The following is a 22,805-nucleotide window of genomic DNA, read 5'->3' on the forward strand; positions in this document are numbered from 1 at the left end:
AGCCATTCTGTCTTTACCCTACCAGCCATTCTGTCTTTAGTCATGTTTTCCTACCAGCCATTCTGTCTTTAGTCATGTCTCCTACCAGCCATTCTGTCTTTAGTCATGTTTTCCTACCAGCCATTCTGTCTTTAGTCATGTTTCCTACCAGCCATTCTGTCTTTAGTCATGTCTCCTACCAGCCATTCTGTCTTTAGTCATGTCTCCTAGTATGTATCCTACCAGCCATTCTGTCTTTAGTCAGCCATTCTGTCTTTAGTCATGTTTCCTACCAGCCATTCTGTCTTTAGTCATGTTTCCTACCAGCCATTCTGTCTTTAGTCATGTCTCCTACCAGCCATTCTGTCTTTAGTCATGTCTCCTACCAGCCATTCTGTCTTTAGTCATGTTTCCTACCAGCCATTCTGTCTTTAGTCATGTTTCCTGTTCTGTCTTTAGTCATGTCTCCTACCAGCCATTCTGTCTTTAGTCATGTTTCCTACCAGCCATTCTGTCTTTAGTCATGTCTCCTACCAGCCATTCTGTCTTTAGTCATGTCTCCTACCAGCCATTCTGTCCATTCTGTTCTGTCTTTAGTCATGTTCCTACCAGCCATTCTGTCTTTAGTCATGTCTCCTACCAGCCATTCTGTCTTTAGTCATGTCTCCTACCAGCCATTCTGTCTTTAGTCATTCTGTCTTTAGTCATGTTTCCTACCAGCCATTCTGTCTTTAGTCATGTTCCTACCAGCCATTCTGTCTTTAGTCATGTCTCCTACCAGCCATTCTGTCTTTAGTCATGTCTCCTACCAGCCATTCTGTCTTTAGTCATGTCTCCTACCAGCCATTCTGTCTTTAGTCATGTCTCCTACCAGCCATTCTGTCTTTAGTCATGTCTCCTACCAGCCATTCTGTCTTTAGTCATGTCTCCTACCAGCCATTCTGTCTTTAGTCATGTTTCCTACCAGCCATTCTGTCTTTAGTCATGGTCTCCTACCAGCCATTCTGTCTTTAGTCATGTCTCCTACCAGCCATTCTGTCTTTAGTCATGTCTCCTACCAGCCATTCTGTCTTTAGTCATGTTTCCTACCAGCCATTCTGTCTTTAGTCATGTCTCCTACCAGCCATTCTGTCTTTAGTCATGTTTCCTACCAGCCATTCTGTCTTTAGTCATGTCTCCTACCAGCCATTCTGTCTTTAGTCATGTTTCCTACCAGCCATTCTGTCTTTAGTCATGTCTCCTACCAGCCATTCTGTCTTTAGTCATGTTTCCTACCAGCCATTCTGTCTTTAGTCATGTCTCCTACCAGCCATTCTGTCTTTAGTCATGTCTCCTACCAGCCATTCTGTCTTTAGTCATGTCTCCTACCAGCCATTCTGTCTTTAGTCATGTTTCCTACCAGCCATTCTGTCTTTAGTCATGTTTCCTACCAGCCATTCTGTCTTTAGTCATGTTTCCTACCAGCCATTCTGTCTTTAGTCATGTCTCCTACCAGCCATTCTGTCTTTAGTCATGTCTCCTACCAGCCATTCTGTCTTTAGTCATGTCTCCTACCAGCCATTCTGTCTTTAGTCATGTTTCCTACCAGCCATTCTGTCTTTAGTCATGTCTCCTACCAGCCATTCTGTCTTTAGTCATGTTTTCCTACCAGCCATTCTGTCTTTAGTCATGTCTCCTACCAGCCATTCTGTCTTTAGTCATGTTTTAGTCATGTTTCCTACCAGCCATTCTGTCTTTAGTCATGTCTCCTACCAGCCATTCTGTCTTTAGTCATGTTTCCTACCAGCCATTCTGTCTTTAGTCATGTTTCCTACTTTAGTCATGTCTCCTACCAGCCATTCTGTCTTTAGTCATGTTCCTACCAGCCATTCTGTCTTTAGTCATGTCTCCTACCAGCCATTCTGTCTTTAGTCATGTCTCCTACCAGCCATTCTGTCTTTAGTCATGTCTCCTACCAGCCATTCTGTCTTTAGTCATGTTTCCTACCAGCCATTCTGTCTTTAGTCATGTCTCCTACCAGCCATTCTGTCTTTAGTCATGTTTCCTACCAGCCATTCTGTCTTTAGTCATGTTTCCTACCAGCCATTCTGTCTTTAGTCATGTCTTTAGTCATGTCTCCTACCAGCCATTCTGTCTTTAGTCATGTCTCCTACCAGCCATTCTGTCTTTAGTCATGTCTCCTACCAGCCATTCTGTCTTTAGTCATGTCTCCTACCAGCCATTCTGTCTTTAGTCATGTTTCCTACCAGCCATTCTGTCTTTAGTCATGTCTCCTACCAGCCATTCTGTCTTTAGTCATGTTCCTACCAGCCATTCTGTCTTTAGTCATGTCATCCTACCAGCCATTCTGTCTTTAGTCATGTCTCCTACCAGCCATTCTGTCTTTAGTCATGTCTCCTACCAGCCATTCTGTCTTTAGTCATGTCTCCTACCAGCCATTCTGTCTTTAGTCATGTTCTCCTACCAGCCATTCTGTCTTTAGTCATGTCTCCTTTCCATTCTGTCTTTAGTCCCCCATCTCTTTTCTGACTCCTTTTCTGTCTTTAGTTCTTTCTTCTGTCTTTAGTCATGTCTCCTACCAGCCATTCTGTCTTTAGTCATGTTTTGTTTCTGTCTTTAGTCATGTCTCCTATCTCAGCCATTCTGTCTTTAGTCATGTCAATCTGGATCTGTCTTTAGTACACTAGCCATTCTGTCTTTAAGTCAGGTCTGTACCAGCCATTCTGTCTTTAGTCATGTCTCCTACCAGCCATTCTGTCTTTAGTCATGTGCTTCTGTCTTTATCATGTTGACCTACCAGCCATTCTGTCTTTAGTCATGTCTCCTACCAGCCATTCTGTCTTTAGTCATGTTTTCCTACCAGCCATTCTGTCTTTAGCATGTCTCCTACCAGCCATTCTGTCTTTAGTCATGTTTCCTACCAGCCATTCTGTCTTTAGTCATGTTTCCTACCAGCCATTCTGTCTTTAGTCATGTTTCTCCAGCCATTCTGTCTTTAGTCATGTCTCCTACCAGCCATTTGTCTTTAGTCATGTTTCCTACCAGCCATTCTGTCTTTAGTCATGTCTCCTAAGCAGCCATTCTGTCTTTAGTCATGTCCCTACCAGCCATTCTGTCAAAAGTCATGTTTCCTACCAGCCATTCTGTCTTTAGTCATGTTTCCTACCAGCCATTCTGTCTTTAGTCATGATGAGATTGAACTCAGTACCAGCCATTCTGTCTTTAGTCATGTCTCCTACCAGCCATTCTGTTTTAGTCATGTTTCCTAAGTCCATTTGTCTTTACATGTTTCCTCATGTCTTTAGTCATGTCTACCAGCCATTCTGTCTTTATGTTTTCTACTTTAGACTACCAGCCATTCTGTCTTTAGTCATGTTTCCTACCAGCCATTCTGTCTTTAGTCATGTCTCCTACCAGCCATTCTGTCTTTAGTCATGTTTCCTACCAGCCATTCTGTCTTAGTCATGTTTCCTACCAGCCATTCTGACTTTACATGTTTCCTGAGTAGCCATTCTGTCTTTAGTCATGTCTCCTACAGCCATTCTGTCTTTAGTCATGTCTCCTACAGCCATTCTGTCTTTACATGTTTCTACAGCATTCTGTCTTTAGTCATGTTTGAGTACCAGCCATTCTGTCTTTAGTCAGTCTCCTACCAGCATTCTGTCTTTAGTCATGTTTCCTACCAGCCATTCTGTCTTTAGTCATGTCTCCTACCAGCCATTCTGTCTTTAGACATGTCTTCTGTCTTTAGTCATGTCTCCTACCATTCTGTCTTTAGTCACTGAGTTTAGTCATGTCTCCTACCAGCCATTCTGTCTTTTTCACACTGTTTTAGTCTACAGACTGTCTTTAGTCATGTTTCTACCAGCCATTCTGTCTTTACTACCAGCCATTCTGTCTTTAGTCATGTCTCCTACCAGCCATTCTGTCTTTACACATGTCTACCTACTGTCTTTAGTCATGTCCACAGACAGACTACATGTCTACAGCCATTCTGTCTTTAGTCATGTCTCCTACCAGCCATTCTGTCTTTAGTCATGTCTCCACCAGCCATTCTGTCTTTAGTCATGACTGTCTTTACATGTTACCAACCAGCCATTCTGTCTTTAGTCATGTTTCTCCATACCAGCCATTCTGTCTTTAGTCATGTGACTTTAGTCACCCTAGCCATTCTGTCTTTAGTCAGTCTCCTACCAGCCATTCTGTCTTTAGTCATGGTTCCTACCACCACTGAATTTAGTCATGTCTCTGCCATTCTATACACTGTCTTTAGTAATGTCTGACTACAGCCATTCTGTCTTTAGTCATGTCTCCTACCAGCCATTGTCTTTACATGTCTCCTACCAGCCATTCTGTCTTTAGTCATGTTTCCTACCAGCCATTCTGTCTTTAGTCATGTTTCCTACAGCCATTCTGTCTTTAGTCACTGTCTCCTACCAGCCATTCTGTCTTTAGTCATGTTTCCTACCAGCCATTCTGTCTTTAGTCATGTTTCCTACCAGCCATTCTGTCTTTAGTCATGTTTTCCTACCAGCCATGTCTTTAGTCATGTTTTCTAGTTCTGTCTTTAGTCACTGTTTTCCTACCAACCATTCTGTCTTTACTGACCAGCCATTCTGTCTTTAGTCATGTTTCCTACCAGCCATTCTGTCTTTATTCATGTTTCCTACCAGCCATTCTGTCTTTAGTCATGTTTTCCTGTCTTCAGACACAGCCATTCTGTCTTTAGTCATGTTTCCTACCACCATTCTGTCTTTAGTCAGTCACCAGCCATTCTGTCTTTAGTCATGTACCAGCCATTCTGTCTTTAGTCATGTCTCCTACCAGCCATTCTGTCTTTAGTCATGTTTCCTACAGCCATTCTGTCTTTAGTCATGTCTCCTACCAGCCATTCTGTCTTTAGTCATGTTTCCTACCAGAAACCATTCTGTCTTTAGTCATGTCTCCTACCAGCCATTCTGTCTTTAGTCATGTTTCCTACAGAAGTCATTCACCAGCCATGTCTTTAGTCATGTCTCTGATTCTGTCTTTAACCAACCATTCTGTCTTTAGTCATGTCTCCTACCAGCCATTCTGTCTTTACTGACTAGCCATTCTGTCTTTAGTCATGTCTCCTACCAGCCATTCTGTCTTTAGTCATGTCTCACTACTAATGTACACATTGTCTTTAGTCATGTTTCCTACCAGCCATTCTGTCTTTACACCAACCATTCTGTGTCTCACTTCTGTCTTTAGTCTTTTCCTACAGCCATTATGTCTTTACATTTCTGTCTTTAGTCATGTCTCCTACCAGCCATTCTGTCTTTAGTCATGTCTCCTACCAGCCATTCTGTCTTTAGTCATGTGTCTACCAGCCATTCTGTCTTTAGTCATCCTCCTAACATTCTGTCTTTAGTCATGTTTCCTACCAGACATTCTGTCTTTAGTGCCCCCCACCACCATTCTGTCTTTAGTCATGTTTCCTACCAGCCATTCTGTCTTTAGTCATCTACCAGCCATTCTGTCATTTTCATGTTTCCTACCTACCATTCTGTCTTTACATGTGTCAAATTCTGTCTTTAATGTTTCCTGCCAGCCATTCTGTCTTTAGTCATGTTTCCTACCAGCCATTCTGTCTTTAGTCATGTTTCCATTCTGTATCCAGCCATTCTGTCTTTAGTCATGTTTCCTACCAGCCATTCTGTCTTTACATGTGATTCTCTTTAGTCCCCAACATTCTGTATATGTCTCCTACAGCCATTCTGTCTTTGTCATGTTTCCTACCTGCCATTCTGTCTTTAGTCATGACTCTGTACCAGCCATTCTGTCTTTATCATGTCTCTACAGCCATTGACTTTAGTCATGTTTCCTGCCAGCCATTCTGTCTTTAGTCATCCTACCAGCCATTCTGTCTTTAGTCTGTCTCCTACCCCATTCTGTCTTTAGTCAGTCTCCTACATTGTCTTTAGTCATGTGTCCCCATTCTGTCTTTATCATAGTCTCTGTCTTTAGTCATGTTTCCTACCAGCCATTCTGTCTTTAGTCATGTTTTCCTACCAGCCATTCTGTCTTTAGTCATGTCTCTACCATTCTGTCTTTAGTCAGTACCCCCCTGTATTCTAGTCTCTAGTCATGACTCTTCTGTCTTTAGTCATGTTTCCTACCAGCCATTCTGTCTTTATCATGTCTCTACCATTCTGTCTTTAGTCATTGACTCATGTCTGTCTTTAGTCATGTTTCCTACCAGCCATTCTGTCTTTAGTCATGTCTCCTACCAGCCATTCTGTCTTTAGTCATGTCTCTCTACCATTCTGTCTTTAGTCATGTTTCCTACCAGCCATTCTGTCTTTACTCTGTCTGTCTTTAGTCAGTCTCCTCTACATTCTGTCTTTAGTCATGTTCCTACCAGCCATTCTGTCTTTAGTCATGTCTCCTACCAGCCATTCTGTCTTTAGTCATGTCTCCTACCATTCTGTCTTTAGTCATGTTTCCCCAGCCATTCTGTCTTTAGTCATGTCTCCTGTACCAGCCATTCTGTCTTTAGTCATGTTTCTCCAGCCATTCTGTCTTTAGTCATGTCTCCTACCCCATTCTGTCTTTAGTCATGTTCCTACCAGACCATTCTGTCTTTAGTCATTCCTACCAGCCATTCTGTCTTTAGTCATGTCTCCTACATTCTGTCTTTAGTCATGTCTCCTACCAGCCATTCTGTCTTTAGTCATGTTTCCTCCAGCCATTCTGTCTTTAGTCATGTTTCCTACCAGCCATTCTGTCTTTAGTCATGTCTCCTACCAGCCATTCTGTCTTTAGTCATGTCTCCTACCCCATTCTGTCTTTAGTCAGTCTCCTACCAGCCATTCTGACTTTAGTCATGTTTCCTTGTCTTTATCAGTCTCCTACCAGCCATTCCAGACTTTGTCTTTATCCCCAGCCATTCTGTATATAGTCTCTACCAGCCATTCTGTCTTTAGTCATGTCTCTACCAGCCATTCTGTCTTTAGTCATGTCTCCTACCAGCCATTGTCTTTAGTCATGTCTCCTACCAGCCATTCTGTCTATAGTCATGTTTCTACCAGCCATTCTGTCTTTAGTCATGTTCCTACCAGCCATTCTGTCTTTAGTCATGTCTCCTACCAGCCATTCTGTCTTTAGTCATGTCTCCAGCCATTCTGTCTTTAGTCATGTCTCCTACCAGCCATTCTGTCTTTAGTCATGTCTCCTACCCCATTCTGTCTTTATCATGTCTCCTACCAGACATTCTGTCTTTAGTCATGTCTCCTACCAGCCATTCTGTCTTTAGTCATGTCTCTGTACCAGCCATTCTGTCTTTAGTCATGGTTCCTACCAGCCATTCTGTCTTTAGTCATTGACTCCTACCAGCCATTCTGTCTTTATATGTCTCCTACCATTCTGTCTTTAGTCATGTCTCCTACAGCCATTCTGTCTTTAGTCATGTCTCCTACCAGCCATACTGTCTTTAGTCATGTCTCCTACCAGCCATTCTGTCTTTAGTCATGTCTCTACATTGACTTTAGTCATGTTTCCTACCAGCCATTCTGTCTTTATCATGTCTCCTACATTGTCTTTAGTCACCATGGTACCAGCCATTCTGTCTTTAGTCATGTTTCTACAACCATTCTGTCTTTGTCATGTCTCCTATCACCCATTCTGTCTTTAGTCATGTCTCTACCAGCCATTCTGTCTTTAGTCATGTTTCCTACCAACCATTCTGTCTTCCTAGTCATTTCTTTAGTCATGTCTCTACAGCCATTCTGACTTTTCTCTACCAGGTCTTTAGTCCCTACCCTCTGTCTTTCTGACCCTCTTTTTTTTTTTCTTTCTCTTGTCTTGTACTCTCCTCTTCTCTGTCATGTTTTGTTTCTTACATGTGTTGCCATCTCAGCTCCCGCCAAACAATCTGGATCCTGTACACTAGTCTTATGCTGGTAAGATTGTGTCTGTTTCTTATTTGTGTGTCTTTGGGTTGATCATTTTGCTCTCTTATTATCTTGTTGACCACTAAGCCATTTCCCAGTGAATAGTCTCTAATGATTTGACTGTGTTAGCCATGGGGGTGACCCCCTCTATATAGTTTGCTGGCATTGACTCTAGCACCTCCGAACGTGGAGTGGGCACCAATGTTTCATGGCATGAACATTGACCAGATGTCAACAGGTGGTCCCTAAAACAGGCAGACAAAGATCTCCACATTCAGTGGCCTTTAGAAGGAGATGAGATTAAACTCAGTACCAGTAAACGTGGGAAGAAGAAGAATATGTTTTACAGCAAAGTCCACCTTGTCTACACACTGAGTATACACTGACTACACACTGACTATACACTGACTACACACAGTCTACACATATGAGTACACACTGACTACTGTACACAGTCTACACACTGAGTATACACTGACTCTACATCTGACACTGTATACACTGACTACACACTGTATATAGCACTGACTACATTGACTCTGTCTACACACTGTCTACACCTGAGTATATAGTCTCTACAGTCTACACTCTGTACCGTACACCTGACTACATACAGTCTACACACTGAGTTGACACTGACTACACACTATACCCTGACTATATAGTACACTGACTACACACTGACTACAGACTGTCTACACACTGTCTACACACTGAGTATACACTGACTACACACTGACTCAGACTGAATATACCTGACTATATACAGTCTACACACTGAATATCTACACACAGTCCCCCTGTATATACACTGACCACATTGACAGACTACACACGGACTACAGACGGACTACTGACTGACTACGGACTGACTACAGACTGACTACACACTGAATATACACTGATTACAGACTGACTACACACTGACTACAGACTGAATATACACTGACTATACACTGACTACAGACTGACTACATTGACTACTGAATATACACTGACTACACCCTGAATATAGTCTGACTATACACTGACTCTGTGACTACACACTGACTACCCCTGAATATAGTCTCTACATTGACTACACACTGACTACAGACTGAATATAGTCTCTACAGACTGACTCTAGACTGACTACAGACTGAATATACACTGACTACACACATGACAGACACACATATCCCACATACTGACTACAGAACCACACTGACTACACACATAACAGACACACACTGACTACAGAACCACACTGACTCAGCACATAACAGAAACACACTGACTACAGCACATTGAAACACATACAGAAATTCACTGACTACAGTCTCTACAGAACTTCACTGACTACACACTGACTAAAGAACTTCATACGACTATACACTGACTACAGAACTTCACTGACTACCCATTGACTCTACATTGACTCTGTACACGGACTACACACTGACTATAGTCTGACTACATTGACTCTGCACATAACAGAAACACACTGACTACACACTGACTAGTCATTGAGGCTTCTAAACAGCTATCCCCTGTCCATAAGACTCTGAACATCTAACCAAATGGCTACCCAGACTATTTGATATAGCCCCCCCACCACCCCTCTTTACACCACTGCTACTCTCTGTTGTCATCTATGCATAGTCATTTTAATAAATCTACCTACATGTACATATTACCTCAAATAACCCCGTACATTGACTCTGTACCGGTACCCCCTGTATATAGTCTCTACATTGACTCTGTACCGGTACCCCCTGTATATAGTCTCTACATTGACTCTGTACCGGTACCCCCCTGTATATAGTCTCTACATTGACTCTGTACCGGTACCCCCCTGTATATAGTCTCTACATTGACTCTGTACCGGTACCCCCTGTATATAGTCTCTACATTGACTCTGTACCGGTACCCCCTGTATATAGTCTCTACATTGACTCTGTACCGGTATCCCCCTGTATATAGTCTCTACATTGACTCTGTACAGTACCCCCTGTATATAGTCTCTACATTGACTCTGTACCAGTACCCCCTGTATATAGTCTCTACATTGACTCTGTACCGGTACCCCCTGTATATAGTCTCTACATTGACTCTGTACCGGTATCCCCCTGTATATAGTCTCTACATTGACTCTGTACCGGTACCCCCTGTATATAGTCTCTACATTGACTCTGTACCTGTATCCCCCTGTATATAGTCTCTACATTGACTCTGTACTGGTATCCCCCTGTATATAGTCTCTACATTGACTCTGTACTGGTATCCCCCTGTATATAGTCTCTACATTGACTCTGTACTGGTACCCCCCTGTATATAGTCTCTACATTGACTCTAACTGGTATCCCCTGTATATAGTCTCTACATTGACTCTGTAACGGTACCCCCTGTATATAGTCTCTACATTGACTCTGTACCGGTACCCCCTGTATATAGTCTCTACATTGACTCTGTACCGGTATCCCCCTGTATATAGTCTCTACATTGACTCTGTACCGGTATCCCCCTGTATATAGTCTCTACATTGACTCTGTACTGGTATCCCCCCTGTATATAGTCTCTACATTGACTCTGTACTGGTACCCCCTGTATATAGTCTCTACATTGACTCTAACTGTACCCCCTGTATATAGTCTCTACATTGACTCTGTAACGGTACCCCCCCTGTATATAGTCTCTACATTGACTCTGTACCGGTACCCCCTGTATATAACCTCCACATTGACTCTGTATCAGTACCCACCTGTATATAGCCTCTACATTGACTCTGTACCGGTACCCCCTGTATATAGTCTCTACATTGACTCTGTACCGGTACCCCCCTGTATATAGTCTCTACATTGACTCTGTACCGGTACCCCCTGTATATAGTCTCTACATTGACTCTGTACCGGTATCCCCCTGTATATAGTCTCTACATTGACTCTGTACCAGTACCCCCTGTATATAGTCTCCACATTGACTCTGTACCAGTACCCCCTGTATATAGTCTCTACATTGACTCTGTACCGGTATCCCCCTGTATATAGTCTCCACATTGACTCTGTACCGGTATCCCCCTGTATATAGTCTCTACATTGACTCTGTACCGGTATCCCCCTGTATATAGTCTCTACATTGACTCTGTACCGGTATCCCCCTGTATATAGCCTCCACATTGACTCTGTACCGGTATCCCCCTGTATATAGCCTCCACATTGACTCTGTACCAGTACCCCCCTGTATATAGTCTCACTATTGTTATTTCACTGCTGCTCTTTAATTACTTGTTACTTGTATCTCTTATTCTTATCTGTATTTTTTGAAACTGCATTGTCGGTTAGAGCCTGTAAGTAAACATTTCACTGTAAGGTCTACACCTGTTGTATTCGGCGCATGTGACTAATAAAGTTTGATTTGACTACAGCACATAACAGAAACACACCGACTCTAACACAGCCTTGTCTTTCCCTGCCATCTTCGCTAAGGAGATGGGATCAATACATTTATTGGCAATTCATTATTAGAGTTTGGGACAGAGCAGTCCATCCCTTCAGGGACGTGTTCCCCAGGCATGACCGAGGAGTGTAAGACAGACAGAGGCTAACTGTGTGTGTGTGTGTGTGTGTGTGTGTGTGTGTGTGTGTGTGTGTGTGTGTGTGTGTGTGTGTGTGTGTGTGTGTGTGTGTGTGTGTGTGTGTGTGTGTGTGTGTGTGTGTGTGTGTGTTTCTGTCCTCAGAGCATGAGAAGCACCGTCTGTGTAAGAGTGCTGACTACATGAATCTTCACTTCAGTGTCAAGTGGCTTTACAATGAGTATGTGACCGACCTGCCTTCCTTCCAAGACACTGTACCAGAGTACTCTGCGTGAGTGACCACACACACACATCTCTCTCTCTCTCTCGCTCCCTCTCACTCCTGCTCTCTTTCTTGCCCTACCGCTCCCTTTCTCTCTCTCTCTCTCTCTCTCTCTCTCTCTCTCTCTCTCTTTTTTTCTGGCACTGCGGTTTTTTGAGCTTTGCTATTGGTCTCTTTCTTTGCTGGCTTTAATTCAACTTTTTATGGAGACTCTTCGGGTGGGCTCGCTTAACACAAATGGTGCCAGAGATGCGGGGGTGGCAGTCCTTTTTGTACCGGGTCTGGCTGTAAAGATGTACTCCTCAATGGAGGTGTGTAGGGTTAGACTGCTTGTAGTAAAAGCAGAAATTAAGAACAGGCGTTTTTGTCCTTTATAAATGTGTTTGCGCCTAACAAAGGGAGAGAGGCGGGGCCTCTGTTTGGGTGTCTTAGACAGGAACTCTCACAGGTAGCGTCTGAGGAGATTCTGATGGTCGGCGAGGACTGGAACTGTACGATGGATTCTATGAAAGACAGAAATGGGGAGGAGCCTCATTCAGGCTCAGTGGGTGTGTTAACCTCACTAGGGGGGTGTGGGACGCCTGGCCAACATCCAGTGAAATTGCAGAGCGCCAAATTCAAAAACAGAAATACTCATTATAACAATTCATGAAACATACAAGTGTTACACAAGGGTTTAAAGATAAACATCTTGTTACCACGGTGTCAGATTTCACAAAGGCTTTACGGCGAAAGCAAACCATGCGATTAGCAAATACTTATGTCATGCAATAAAATGCAAATTAATTACTTAAAAATCATACAATGTGATTTTCTGGATTTTTGTTTTAGATTCCGTCTCTCACAGTTGAAGTGTACCTATGATAAAAAATTACAGACCTCTACATGCTTTGTAAGTAGGAAAACCTGCAAAATCAGCAGTGTATCAAATACTTGTTCTCCCCACTGTACCTGATATGAGCAGAAAACTTAAATTATTATTAATCTAACTGCGCTGTCCAATTTACAGTAGCTATTACAGTGAAAGAATACCATGCTATTGTTTGGAGGAGAGTTGCACAATTATGAACTTGAAAATTTATTAATAAAACAAATAGGCACATTTGGGCAGTCTTGATACAACAATTTGAACAGATATGCAATGGTTCATTGAATCAGTCTAAAACTTTGCACATACACTGCTGCCATCTAATGGACAAAAATGAAATTGTGCCTGTGCTGGAACAATACATTATGGCCTTTCTTTTGTATTTCAAAGATGATGGATTATCTTTCACCAGATCTAATGTGTTGTATTCTCCTACATTCATTTCACATTTCCACAAACTTCAAAGTTTTACCTTTCAAATGGGTATCAAGAATATGCATATCCTTGCTTCAGGTCCTGGGCTACAGGCAGTTAGATTTGGGTATGTCATTTTAGGCGAAAATTGAAGGGGAAAAAAAGGGTTGGATCCTTAATGCCATTAAAGTCTGTTGGAATGTCTATGTGAGAGGTTGGGGGTGGAGTTTACTGTTGGAATGTCTATGTGAGAGGTTGGGGGTGGAGTTTACTGTTGGAATGTCTATGTGAGAGGTTGGGGGTGGAGTTTACTGTTGGAATGTCTATGTGAGAGGTTGGGGGTGGAGTTTACTGTTGGAATGTCTATGTGAGAGGTTGGGGGTGGAGTTTACTGTTGGAATGTCTATGTGAGAGATTGGGGTGGAGTTTACTGTTGGAATGTCTTTGTGAGAGGTTGGGGTGGAGTTTACTGTTGGAATGTCTATGTGAGAGGTTGGGGGTGGAGTTTACTGTTGGAATGTCTATGTGAGAGGTTGGGGGTGGAGTTTACTGTTGGAATGTCTATGTGAGAGGTTGGGGGTGGAGTTTACTGTTGGAATGTCTATGTGAGAGGTTGGGGTGGAGTTTACTGTTGGAATGTCTATGTGAGAGATTGGGGGTGGAGTTTACTGTTGGAATGTCTTTGTGAGAGGTTGGGGGTGGAGTTTACTGTTGGAATGTCTATGTGAGAGGTTGGGGGTGGAGTTTACTGTTGGAATGTCTATGTGAGAGGTTGTGGGTGGAGTTTACTGTTGGAATGTCTATGTGAGAGGTTGGGGGTGGAGTTTACTGTTGGAATGTCTATGTGAGAGGTTGGGGGTGGAGTTTACTGTTGGAATGTCTATGTGAGAGGTTGGGGGTGGAGTTTACTGTTGGAATGTCTATGTGAGAGGTTGGGGGTGGAGCACTATTTAGGAGATGGCTGTGGGGTCGCATCTGCACTCGGTCCGCAGGTAGTATTACATCTCATTACATTTCATTATAGTACAACGGTTTGATTTGTCTAATCTTAGCAATTTTTCTTCTTAGCTAGCTACATAGCCGTCTTTGTATCATAGATAATTGCGTAATTATCGTATTTCGTCGTCCTAACGCAGTCTACACCGCCCTGCAGCTAGCTAGCTAGCTAACGTCTACCGTTAGCTAGTCCACCGTCTACCGATTAGCAGCACAACTTACACTCAACTGAACGACTTGATTAGTGTAGTGTTAGCTAGCTACATAGTTGTCTTTGCTGTCTTCGTATCCAAGATAATTGTGTAGTTTAGAGTGTGTAGTTTTAGAGTGATTATCTTAATTTACCGAGGTTAGCTAGCCAGCTATTCGTCGTCCTTAACGTAACAGAACTTCCGCACTCAACAATCCGGTCGCATTTCGCTTCGCTCCACAGGTAGTATCACACTTTTCATTTCATTACAGTACAACGGCTTGATTTGTTTGATCGTAGCTAGCTACATAGCTTTGTATCAAAGATAATTGTGTAGTCTTGAGCGATTTCCTAGGTTAGCTAGCCAGCTATTGTCGTTATTTTAACGCAACGTAACGTAAATCAACACTGCTAGCTAGCCAGCTAGCCCCGAATAGCAGCACAGTAGCACAGTAGAAACCATTACACTCAACGGAACGACTTGATTAGTGTAGTGTCAACAACGCAGACACTGCCAGCTAGCCTACATAGTCAACAACGCAGCCTCTGCCAGCTAGCCTACTTCAGCAGTACTGTATCATTTTAATCATTTTAGTCAATAAGATTCTTGCTACGTAAGCTTAACTTTCTGAACACTCGAGAAGTGTAGTCCACTTGTCATTCCAATCTTCTTTGCATTAGCGTAGCCTCTTGTGTAGCCTGTCAACTATGTGTCTGTCTATCCCTGTTCTCTCCTCTCTGCACAGACCATACAAACGCTCCACACCGCGTGGCCGCGGCCACCTAATCTGGTGGTCCCAGCGCACGACCCACATGGAGTTCCAGGTCTCCGGTAGCCTCTGGAACTGCCGATCTGCGGCCAACAAGGCAGAGTTCATCTCAGCCTATGCCTCCCTCCAGTCCCTTGACTTCTTGGCACTGACGGAAACATGGATCACCACAGACAACACTGCTACTCCTACTGCTCTCTCTTCGTCTGCCCACGTGTTCTCGCACACCCCGAGAGCTTCTGGTCAGCGGGGTGGTGGCACCGGGATCCTCATCTCTCCCAAGTGGTCATTCTCTCTTTCTCCCCTTACCCATCTGTCTATCGCCTCCTTTGAATTCCATGCTGTCACAGTTACCAGCCTTTTCAAGCTTAACATCCTTATCATTTATCGCCCTCCAGGTTCCCTCGGAGAGTTCATCAATGAGCTTGATGCCTTGATAAGCTCCTTTCCTGAGGACGGCTCACCTCTCACAGTTCGGGCGACTTTAACCTCCCCACGTCTACCTTTGACTCATTCCTCTCTGCCTCCTTCTTTCCACTCCTCTCCTCTTTTGACCTCACCCTCTCACCTTCCCCCCTACTCACAAGGCAGGAAATACGCTCGACCTCATCTTTACTAGATGCTGTTCTTCCACTAACCTCATTGCAACTCCCTCCAAGTCTCCGACCACTACCTTGTATCCTTCTCCCTCTCGCTCTCATCCAACACTTCCCACACTGCCCCTACTCGGATGGTATCGCGCCGTCCCAACCTTCGCTCTCTCTCCCCGCTACTCTCTCCTCTTCCATCCTATCATCTCTTCCCTCTGCTCAAACCTTCTCCAACCTATCTCCTGATTCTGCCTCCTCAACCCTCCTCTCCTCCCTTTCTGCATCCTTTGACTCTCTATGTCCCCTATCCTCCAGGCCGGCTCGGTCCTCCCCCCCGCTCCGTGGCTCAACGACTCATTGCGAGCTCACAGAACAGGGCTCCGGGCAGCCGAGCGGAAATGGAGGAAAACTCGCCTCCCCTGCGGACCTGACATCCTTTCACTCCCTCCTCTCTACATTTTCCTCTTCTCTCTCTGCTGCTAAAGCCACTTTCTACCACTCTAAATTCCAAGCATCTGCCTCTAACCCTAGGAAGCGCTTTGCAACCTTCTCCTCCCTCCTGAATCCTCCTCCCCCTCCCCCTCCTCCCTCTCTGCAGATGACTTCGTCAACCATTTTGAAAAGAAGGTCGACGACATCCGATCCTCGTTTGCTAAGTCAAACGACACCGCTGGTTCTGCTCACACTGCCCTACCCTGTGCTCTGACCTCTTTCTCCCCCTCTCTCCAGATGAAATCTCGCGTCTTGTGACGGCCGGCCGCCCAACAACCTGCCCGCTTGACCCTATCCCCTCCTCTCTTCTCCAGACCATTTCCGGAGACCTTCTCCCTTACCTCACCTCGCTCATCAACTCATCCCTGACCGCTGGCTACGTCCCTTCCGTCTTCAAGAGAGCGAGAGTTGCACCCCTTCTGAAAAAACCTACACTCGATCCCTCCGATGTCAACAACTACAGACCAGTATCCCTTCTTTCTTTTCTCTCCAAAACTCTTGAACGTGCCGTCCTTGGCCAGCTCTCCCGCTATCTCTCTCAGAATGACCTTCTTGATCCAAATCAGTCAGGTTTCAAGACTAGTCATTCAACTGAGACTGCTCTTCTCTGTATCACGGAGGCGCTCCGCACTGCTAAAGCTAACTCTCTCTCCTCTGCTCTCATCCTTCTAGACCTATCGGCTGCCTTCGATACTGTGAACCATCAGATCCTCCTCTCCACCCTCTCCGAGTTGGGCATCTCCGGCGCGGCCCACGCTTGGATTGCGTCCTACCTGACAGGTCGCTCCTACCAGGTGGCGTGGCGAGAATCCGTCTCCACACCACGTGCTCTCACCACTGGTGTCCCCCAGGGCTCTGTTCTAGGCCCTCTCCTATTCTCGCTATACACCAAGTCACTTGGCTCTGTCATAACCTCACATGGTCTCTCCTATCATTGCTATGCAGGCGACACACAATTAATCTTCTCCTTTCCCCCTTCTGATGATCAGGTGGCGAATCGCATCTCTGCATGTCTGGCAGACATATCAGTGTGGATGACGGATCACCACCTCAAGCTGAACCTCGGCAAGACGGAGCTGCTCTTCCTCCCGGGAAGGACTGCCCGTTCCATGATCTCGCCATCACGGTTGACAACTCCATTGTGTCCTCCTCCCAGAGCGCTAAGAACCTTGGCGTAATCCTGGACAACACCCTGTCGTTCTCAACTAACATCAAGGCGGTGGCCCGTTCCTGTAGGTTCATGCTCTACAACATCCGCAGAGTACGACCCTGCCTCACACAGGAAGCGGCGCAGGTCCTAATCCAGGCACTCGTCATCTCCCGTCTGGATTACTGCAACTCGCTGTTGGCTGGGCTCCCTGCCTGTGCCATTAAACCCCTACAACTCATCCAGAACGCCGCAGCCCGTCTGGTGTTCAACCTTCCCAAGTTCTCTCACATCACCCCGCTCCTCCGCTCTCTCCACTGGCTTCCAGTTGAAGCTCGCATCCGCTACAAGACCATGGTGCTTGCCTACGGAGCTGTGAGGGGAACGGCACCTCAGTACCTCCAGACTCTGATCAGGCCCTACACCCAAACAAGGGCACTGCGTTCATCCACCTCTGGCCTGCTCGCCTCCCTACCACTGAGGAAGTACAGTTCCCGCTCAGCCCAGTCAAAACTGTTCGCTGCTCTGGCCCCCCAATGGTGGAACAAACTCCCTCACGACGCCAGGACAGCGGAGTCAATCACCACCTTCCGGAGACACCTGAAACCCCACCTCTTTAAGGAATACCTAGGATAGGATAAAGTAATCCCTCTCACCCCCTTAAAAGATTTAGATGCACTACTGTTCAACTGGATGTCATAAGGTGAATGCACCAATTTGTAAGTCGCTCTGGATAAGAGCGTCTGCTAAATGACTTAAATGTAATGTAAATGAGTTTACTGTTGGAATGTCTATGTGAGAGGTTGGGGGTGGAGTTTACTGTTGGAATGTCTATGTGAGAGGTTGGGGGTGGAGTTTACTGTTGGAATGTCTATGTGAGAGGTTGGGGGTGGAGTTTACTGTTGGAATGTCTATGTGAGAGGTTGGGGGTGGAGTTTACTGTTGGAATGTCTATGTGAGAGGTTGGGGGTGGAGTTTACTGTTGGAATGTCTATGTGAGAGGTTGGGGGTGGAGTTTACTGTTGGAATGTCTATGTGAGAGGTTGGGGGGTGGACTGTTGGAATGTCTATGTGAGAGGTTGGGGGTGGAGTTTACTGTTGGAATGTCTATGTGAGAGGTTGGGGGTGGAGTTTACTGTTGGAATGTCTATGTGAGAGGTTGGGGGTGGAGTTTACTGTTGGAATGTCTATGTGAGAGGTTGGGGGTGGAGTTTACTGTTGGAATGTCTATGTGAGAGGTTGGGGGTGGAGTTTACTGTTGGAATGTCTATGTGAGAGGTTGGGGGTGGAGTTTACTGTTGGAATGTCTATGTGAGAGGTTAGGGGTGGAGTTTACTGTTGGAATGTCTATGTGAGAGGTTGGGGGTGGAGTTTACTGTTGGAATGTCTATGTGAGAGGTTGGGGGTGGGTTTACTGTTGGAATGTCTATGTGAGAGGTTGGGGGTGGAGTTTACTGTTGGAATGTCTATGTGAGAGGTTGGGGGTGGAGTTTACTGTTGGAATGTCTATGTGAGAGGTTGGGGGTGGAGTTTACTGTTGGAATGTCTATGTGAGAGGTTGGGGTGGAGTTTACTGTTGGAATGTCTATGTGAGAGGTTGGGGGGAGTTTACTGAGTTTACTTGGGGTGTTGGAATGTCTATGTGAGAGGTTGGGGGTGGAGTTTACTGTTGGAATGTCTATGTGAGAGGTTGGGGGTGGAGTTTACTGTTGGAATGTCTATGTGAGAGGTTGGGGGTGGAGTTTACTGTTGGAATGTCTATGTGAGAGGTTGGGGGTGGAGTTTACTGTTGGAATGTCTATGTGAGAGGTTGGGGGTGGAGTTTACTGTTGGAATGTCTATGTGAGAGGTTGGGGGTGGAGTTTACTGTTGGAATGTCTATGTGAGAGGTTGGGGGTGGAGTTTACTGTTGGAATGTCTATGTGAGAGGTTGGGGGTGGAGTTTACTGTTGGAATGTCTATGTGAGAGGTTGTTGTTGAATGTCTATGTGAGAGGTTGGGGGTGGAGTTTACTGTTGGAATGTCTATGTGAGAGGTTGGGGGTGGAGTTTACTGTTGGAATGTCTATGTGAGAGGTTGGGGGTGGAGTTTACTGTTGGAATGTCTATGTGAGAGGTTGGGGGTGGTTTACTGTTGGAATGTCTATGTTGGAGTTTATGTTGGAATGTCTATGTGAGAGGTTGGGGGTGGAGTTTACTGGGAATGTGGAGTTTACTGTTGGAATGTCTATGTGAGAGGTTGGGGGTGGAGTTTACTGTTGGAATGTCTATGTGAGAGGTTGGGGGTGGAGTTTACTGTTGGAATGTCTATGTGAGAGGTTGGGGGTGGAGTTTACTGTTGGAATGTCTATGTGAGAGGTTGGGGTGGAGTTTACTGTTGGAATGTCTATGTGAGAGGTTGGGGTGGAGTTTACTGTTGGAATGTCTATGTGAGAGGTTGGGGGTGGAGTTTACTGTTGGAATGTCTATGTGAGAGGTTGGGGAATGTGGAGTTTACTGTTGGAATGTCTATGTGAGAGGTTGGGGGTGGAGTTTACTGTTGGAATGTCTATGTGAGAGGTTGGGGGTGGAGTTTACTGTTGGAATGTCTATGTGAGAGGTTGGGGGTGGAGTTTACTGTTGGAATGTCTATGTGAGAGGTTGGGGGTGGAGTTTACTGTTGGAATGTCTATGTGAGAGGTTGGGGGTGGAGTTTACTGTTGGAATGTCTATGTGAGAGGTTGGGGGTGGAGTTTACTGTTGGAATGTCTATGTGAGAGGTTGGGGTGGAGTTTACTGTTGGAATGTCTATGTGAGAGGTTGGGGTGGAGTTTACTGTTGGAATGTCTATGTGAGAGGTTGGGGGTGGAGTTTACTGTTGGAATGTCTATGTGAGAGGTTGGGGTGGAGTTTACTGTTGGAATGTCTATGTGAGAGGTTGGGGTGGAGTTTACTGTTGGAATGTCTATGTGAGAGGTTGGGGGTGGACTGTTGGAATGTCTATGTGAGAGGTTGGGGGTGGACTTTACTGTTGGAATGTCTATGTGAGAGGTTGGGGGTGGAGTTTACTGTTGGAATGTCTATGTGAGAGGTTGGGGGTGGAGTTTACTGTTGGAATGTCTATGTGAGAGGTTGGGGGTGGAGTTTACTGTTGGAATGTCTATGTGAGAGGTTGGGGGTGGAGTTTACTGTTGGAATGTCTATGTGAGAGGTTGGGGGTGGAGTTTACTGTTGGAATGTCTATGTGAGAGGTTGGGGGTGGAGTTTACTGTTGGAATGTCTATGTGAGAGGTTGGGGGGAATGTCTATGTGGAGTTTACTGTTGGAATGTCTATGTGAGAGGTTGGGGGTGGAGTTTACTGTTGGAATGTCTATGTGAGAGGTTGGGGGTGGAGTTTACTGTTGGAATGTCTATGTGAGAGGTTGGGGGTGGAGTTTACTGTTGGAATGTCTATGTGAGAGGTTGGGGGTGGAATGTTTACTGTTGGAATGTCTATGTGAGAGATTGGGGTGGACTTTACTGTTGGAATGTCTATGTGAGAGGTTGGGGGTGGAGTTTACTGTTGGAATGTCTATGTGAGAGGTTGGGGGTGGAGTTTACTGTTGGAATGTCTATGTGAGAGGTTGGGGGTGGAGTTTACTGTTGGAATGTCTATGTGAGAGGTTAGGGGTGGAGTTTACTGTTGGAATGTCTATGTGAGAGGTTGGGGGTGGAGTTTACTGTTGGAATGTCTATGTGAGAGGTTGGGGGTGGAGTTTACTGTCGGGATGTTTATAATGGGGTACAGGTATTCGAATAAGGTAAAAAGCCAAATAGGCCAAATGTGTGTTGTTGAATTTTCTGTTTGCTCAGGCAAAGGAGGAACAGTGTCAAAGGTGTAGGGATAATAGACCCTTTGCTATTATTTAATGGAATGGTGTCTGCGCTCCTTAGGTTGGGGGGGGGGGGTTTATGAAATGAGGATGTATCATTAAAGAAAGACAAAAAGCCTGAAAAGTCTCTCCCTCCCTCTCTCTCTCCCTCTCTCTCTCTCTCTCTCTCTCCCTCTCTCTCCCTCTCTCTCTCTCTCTCTCTCTCTCTCTCTCTCTCGCTCCCTCTCTCTTTCCCTCTCTCTTTCTTTCTCTCTTTCTCTCTCTCTCTTTATCTCTGACAGCTACTTGCTTCCGTCTCACATTCTCACAGAATATCTTAATTCTATTGTGCATAGATTTAACGTTTGGCTCTGTTTCTCGCTCTTTCTCTCCCTCTCTCTGTTTTACTCTGTCCCACTCTCCTCCTCCTTCTCTCTCTCCAGGTGGTTTTTGCCATTTGTCCTTCAGTGGCTGGGTGAGAACGAGGATGTGTCCGTGGAGTTCATGCATGGAGCTCTAGAGAGGGACAAGAGGGAAGGGGTGAGGGACCTCCACACCAATACTTACAACTATCCTATGAGTTTGCAATTGCAGAAAAGTGCGGATGACCTCTCTCTCTTTTTCTCTCCTCTCTGCTGTAGTTCCAGCAGACGTCGGAGCATGCTCTGTTCTCCAGTTCAGTAGTGGACATCTTCACCCAGCTAAACCAGAGCTTTGAGATCATCAGGAAACTAGACTGTCCAGACCTCAAGGTCCAGGGCCACTACAACAGACGCTTCGCCAAGGTTTCCAACCAACTTTATTTGTTTACTTTATTTCCCAACAGAGAAACTATGTAATGAAGCACGTAGTCGACGTCGTTAACAGCAAGATAAACACTTTGATGAAGGGAAGAGGTAGATTTTTTTTATTTATTAAACTAGGCAAGTCAGTTAAGAACAAATTCCTATTTGCAATTGACGGTCTACCCGGGCCAAACCCAATTGTGCGCCACCCTATGAGACTCGCAATCACAGCCGGATGTGATACAGCCTGAATTCAAACCAGGGACTGTAGTGACGCCTCTTGCACTGAGGTGCAGTGCATTAGACCCAGAGGTGATGAGCCCAGAGGTGACGAGACACTATTATCATAGACACTTCCCAGCACTTTCAGCAATCTGAAAACACACGAAGCCTTATGCATGGTCACTGTTTCTATGAATGCTTAGTATTATGTACGTTAATGCCATGAGTTTGGGATTGAGCTGGTCCTGATTAGCCTGCAGGATGGAAAGCCAGTGGAGGCTGACAGCAGTGTGTGATAGGAAGTCGATGCAAACTCATTAAGTAAGAATGGGTAATGCAAGCCATCGCTCTGAGCTGCTGTCTCTCTCTCTCTCTCTCTCTCTATTTCTCCGTCTCCCTTTCTCCCCCCCTCTATGTATCCTTCTCTCTCTCTCTCTCTCTCTCTCTCTCTCTCGCACTCTCTCTCGCTCTCTCTCTCTCGCACTCTCTCTCGCTCTCTCTCTCTCTCGCTCTCGCTCTCTCTCTCTCTCTCTCTCTCTATTTCTCCGTCTCCCTTTCTCCCCCCCTCTATGTATCCTTCTCTCTCTCTCTCTCTCTCTCTCTCTCTCTCGCTCTCGCTCTCGCTCTCTCTCTCTCTCTTTCTCTCTCTCTCTCTCTCTAGCCCAGAGGGCTGTAGTTAATGACTCTGAGAAATTAGACTTCTGAAGCGAGAGATGGAAAACAAAACAAAGTTAATACAGGAAGGAGCTGCTGATGTTTTATGTATAAGAGGA

The 22,805-nt window shown here is 45.2% G+C and overlaps 1 protein-coding gene across 1 annotated transcript in view; it reads left to right on the forward strand.

The window, feature by feature from the left end:
- The window catches only part of LOC135565093 (protein unc-13 homolog B-like), a 97,122-nt gene that overhangs the window by 47,074 nt on the left and 27,243 nt on the right, over window positions 1-22,805 (forward strand). The window contains exons 18-20 of the mRNA XM_065011124.1: window positions 11,611-11,737; window positions 21,469-21,565; window positions 21,667-21,810. Of these exons, the coding sequence (XP_064867196.1) occupies window positions 11,611-11,737; window positions 21,469-21,565; window positions 21,667-21,810 (368 nt within the window). The remainder of the gene's footprint in view (window positions 1-11,610; window positions 11,738-21,468; window positions 21,566-21,666; window positions 21,811-22,805) is intronic.

This window comes from Oncorhynchus nerka, linkage group LG27 (assembly GCF_034236695.1).
Source record: "Oncorhynchus nerka isolate Pitt River linkage group LG27, Oner_Uvic_2.0, whole genome shotgun sequence".
Classification (NCBI taxonomy): domain Eukaryota; kingdom Metazoa; phylum Chordata; class Actinopteri; order Salmoniformes; family Salmonidae; genus Oncorhynchus; species Oncorhynchus nerka.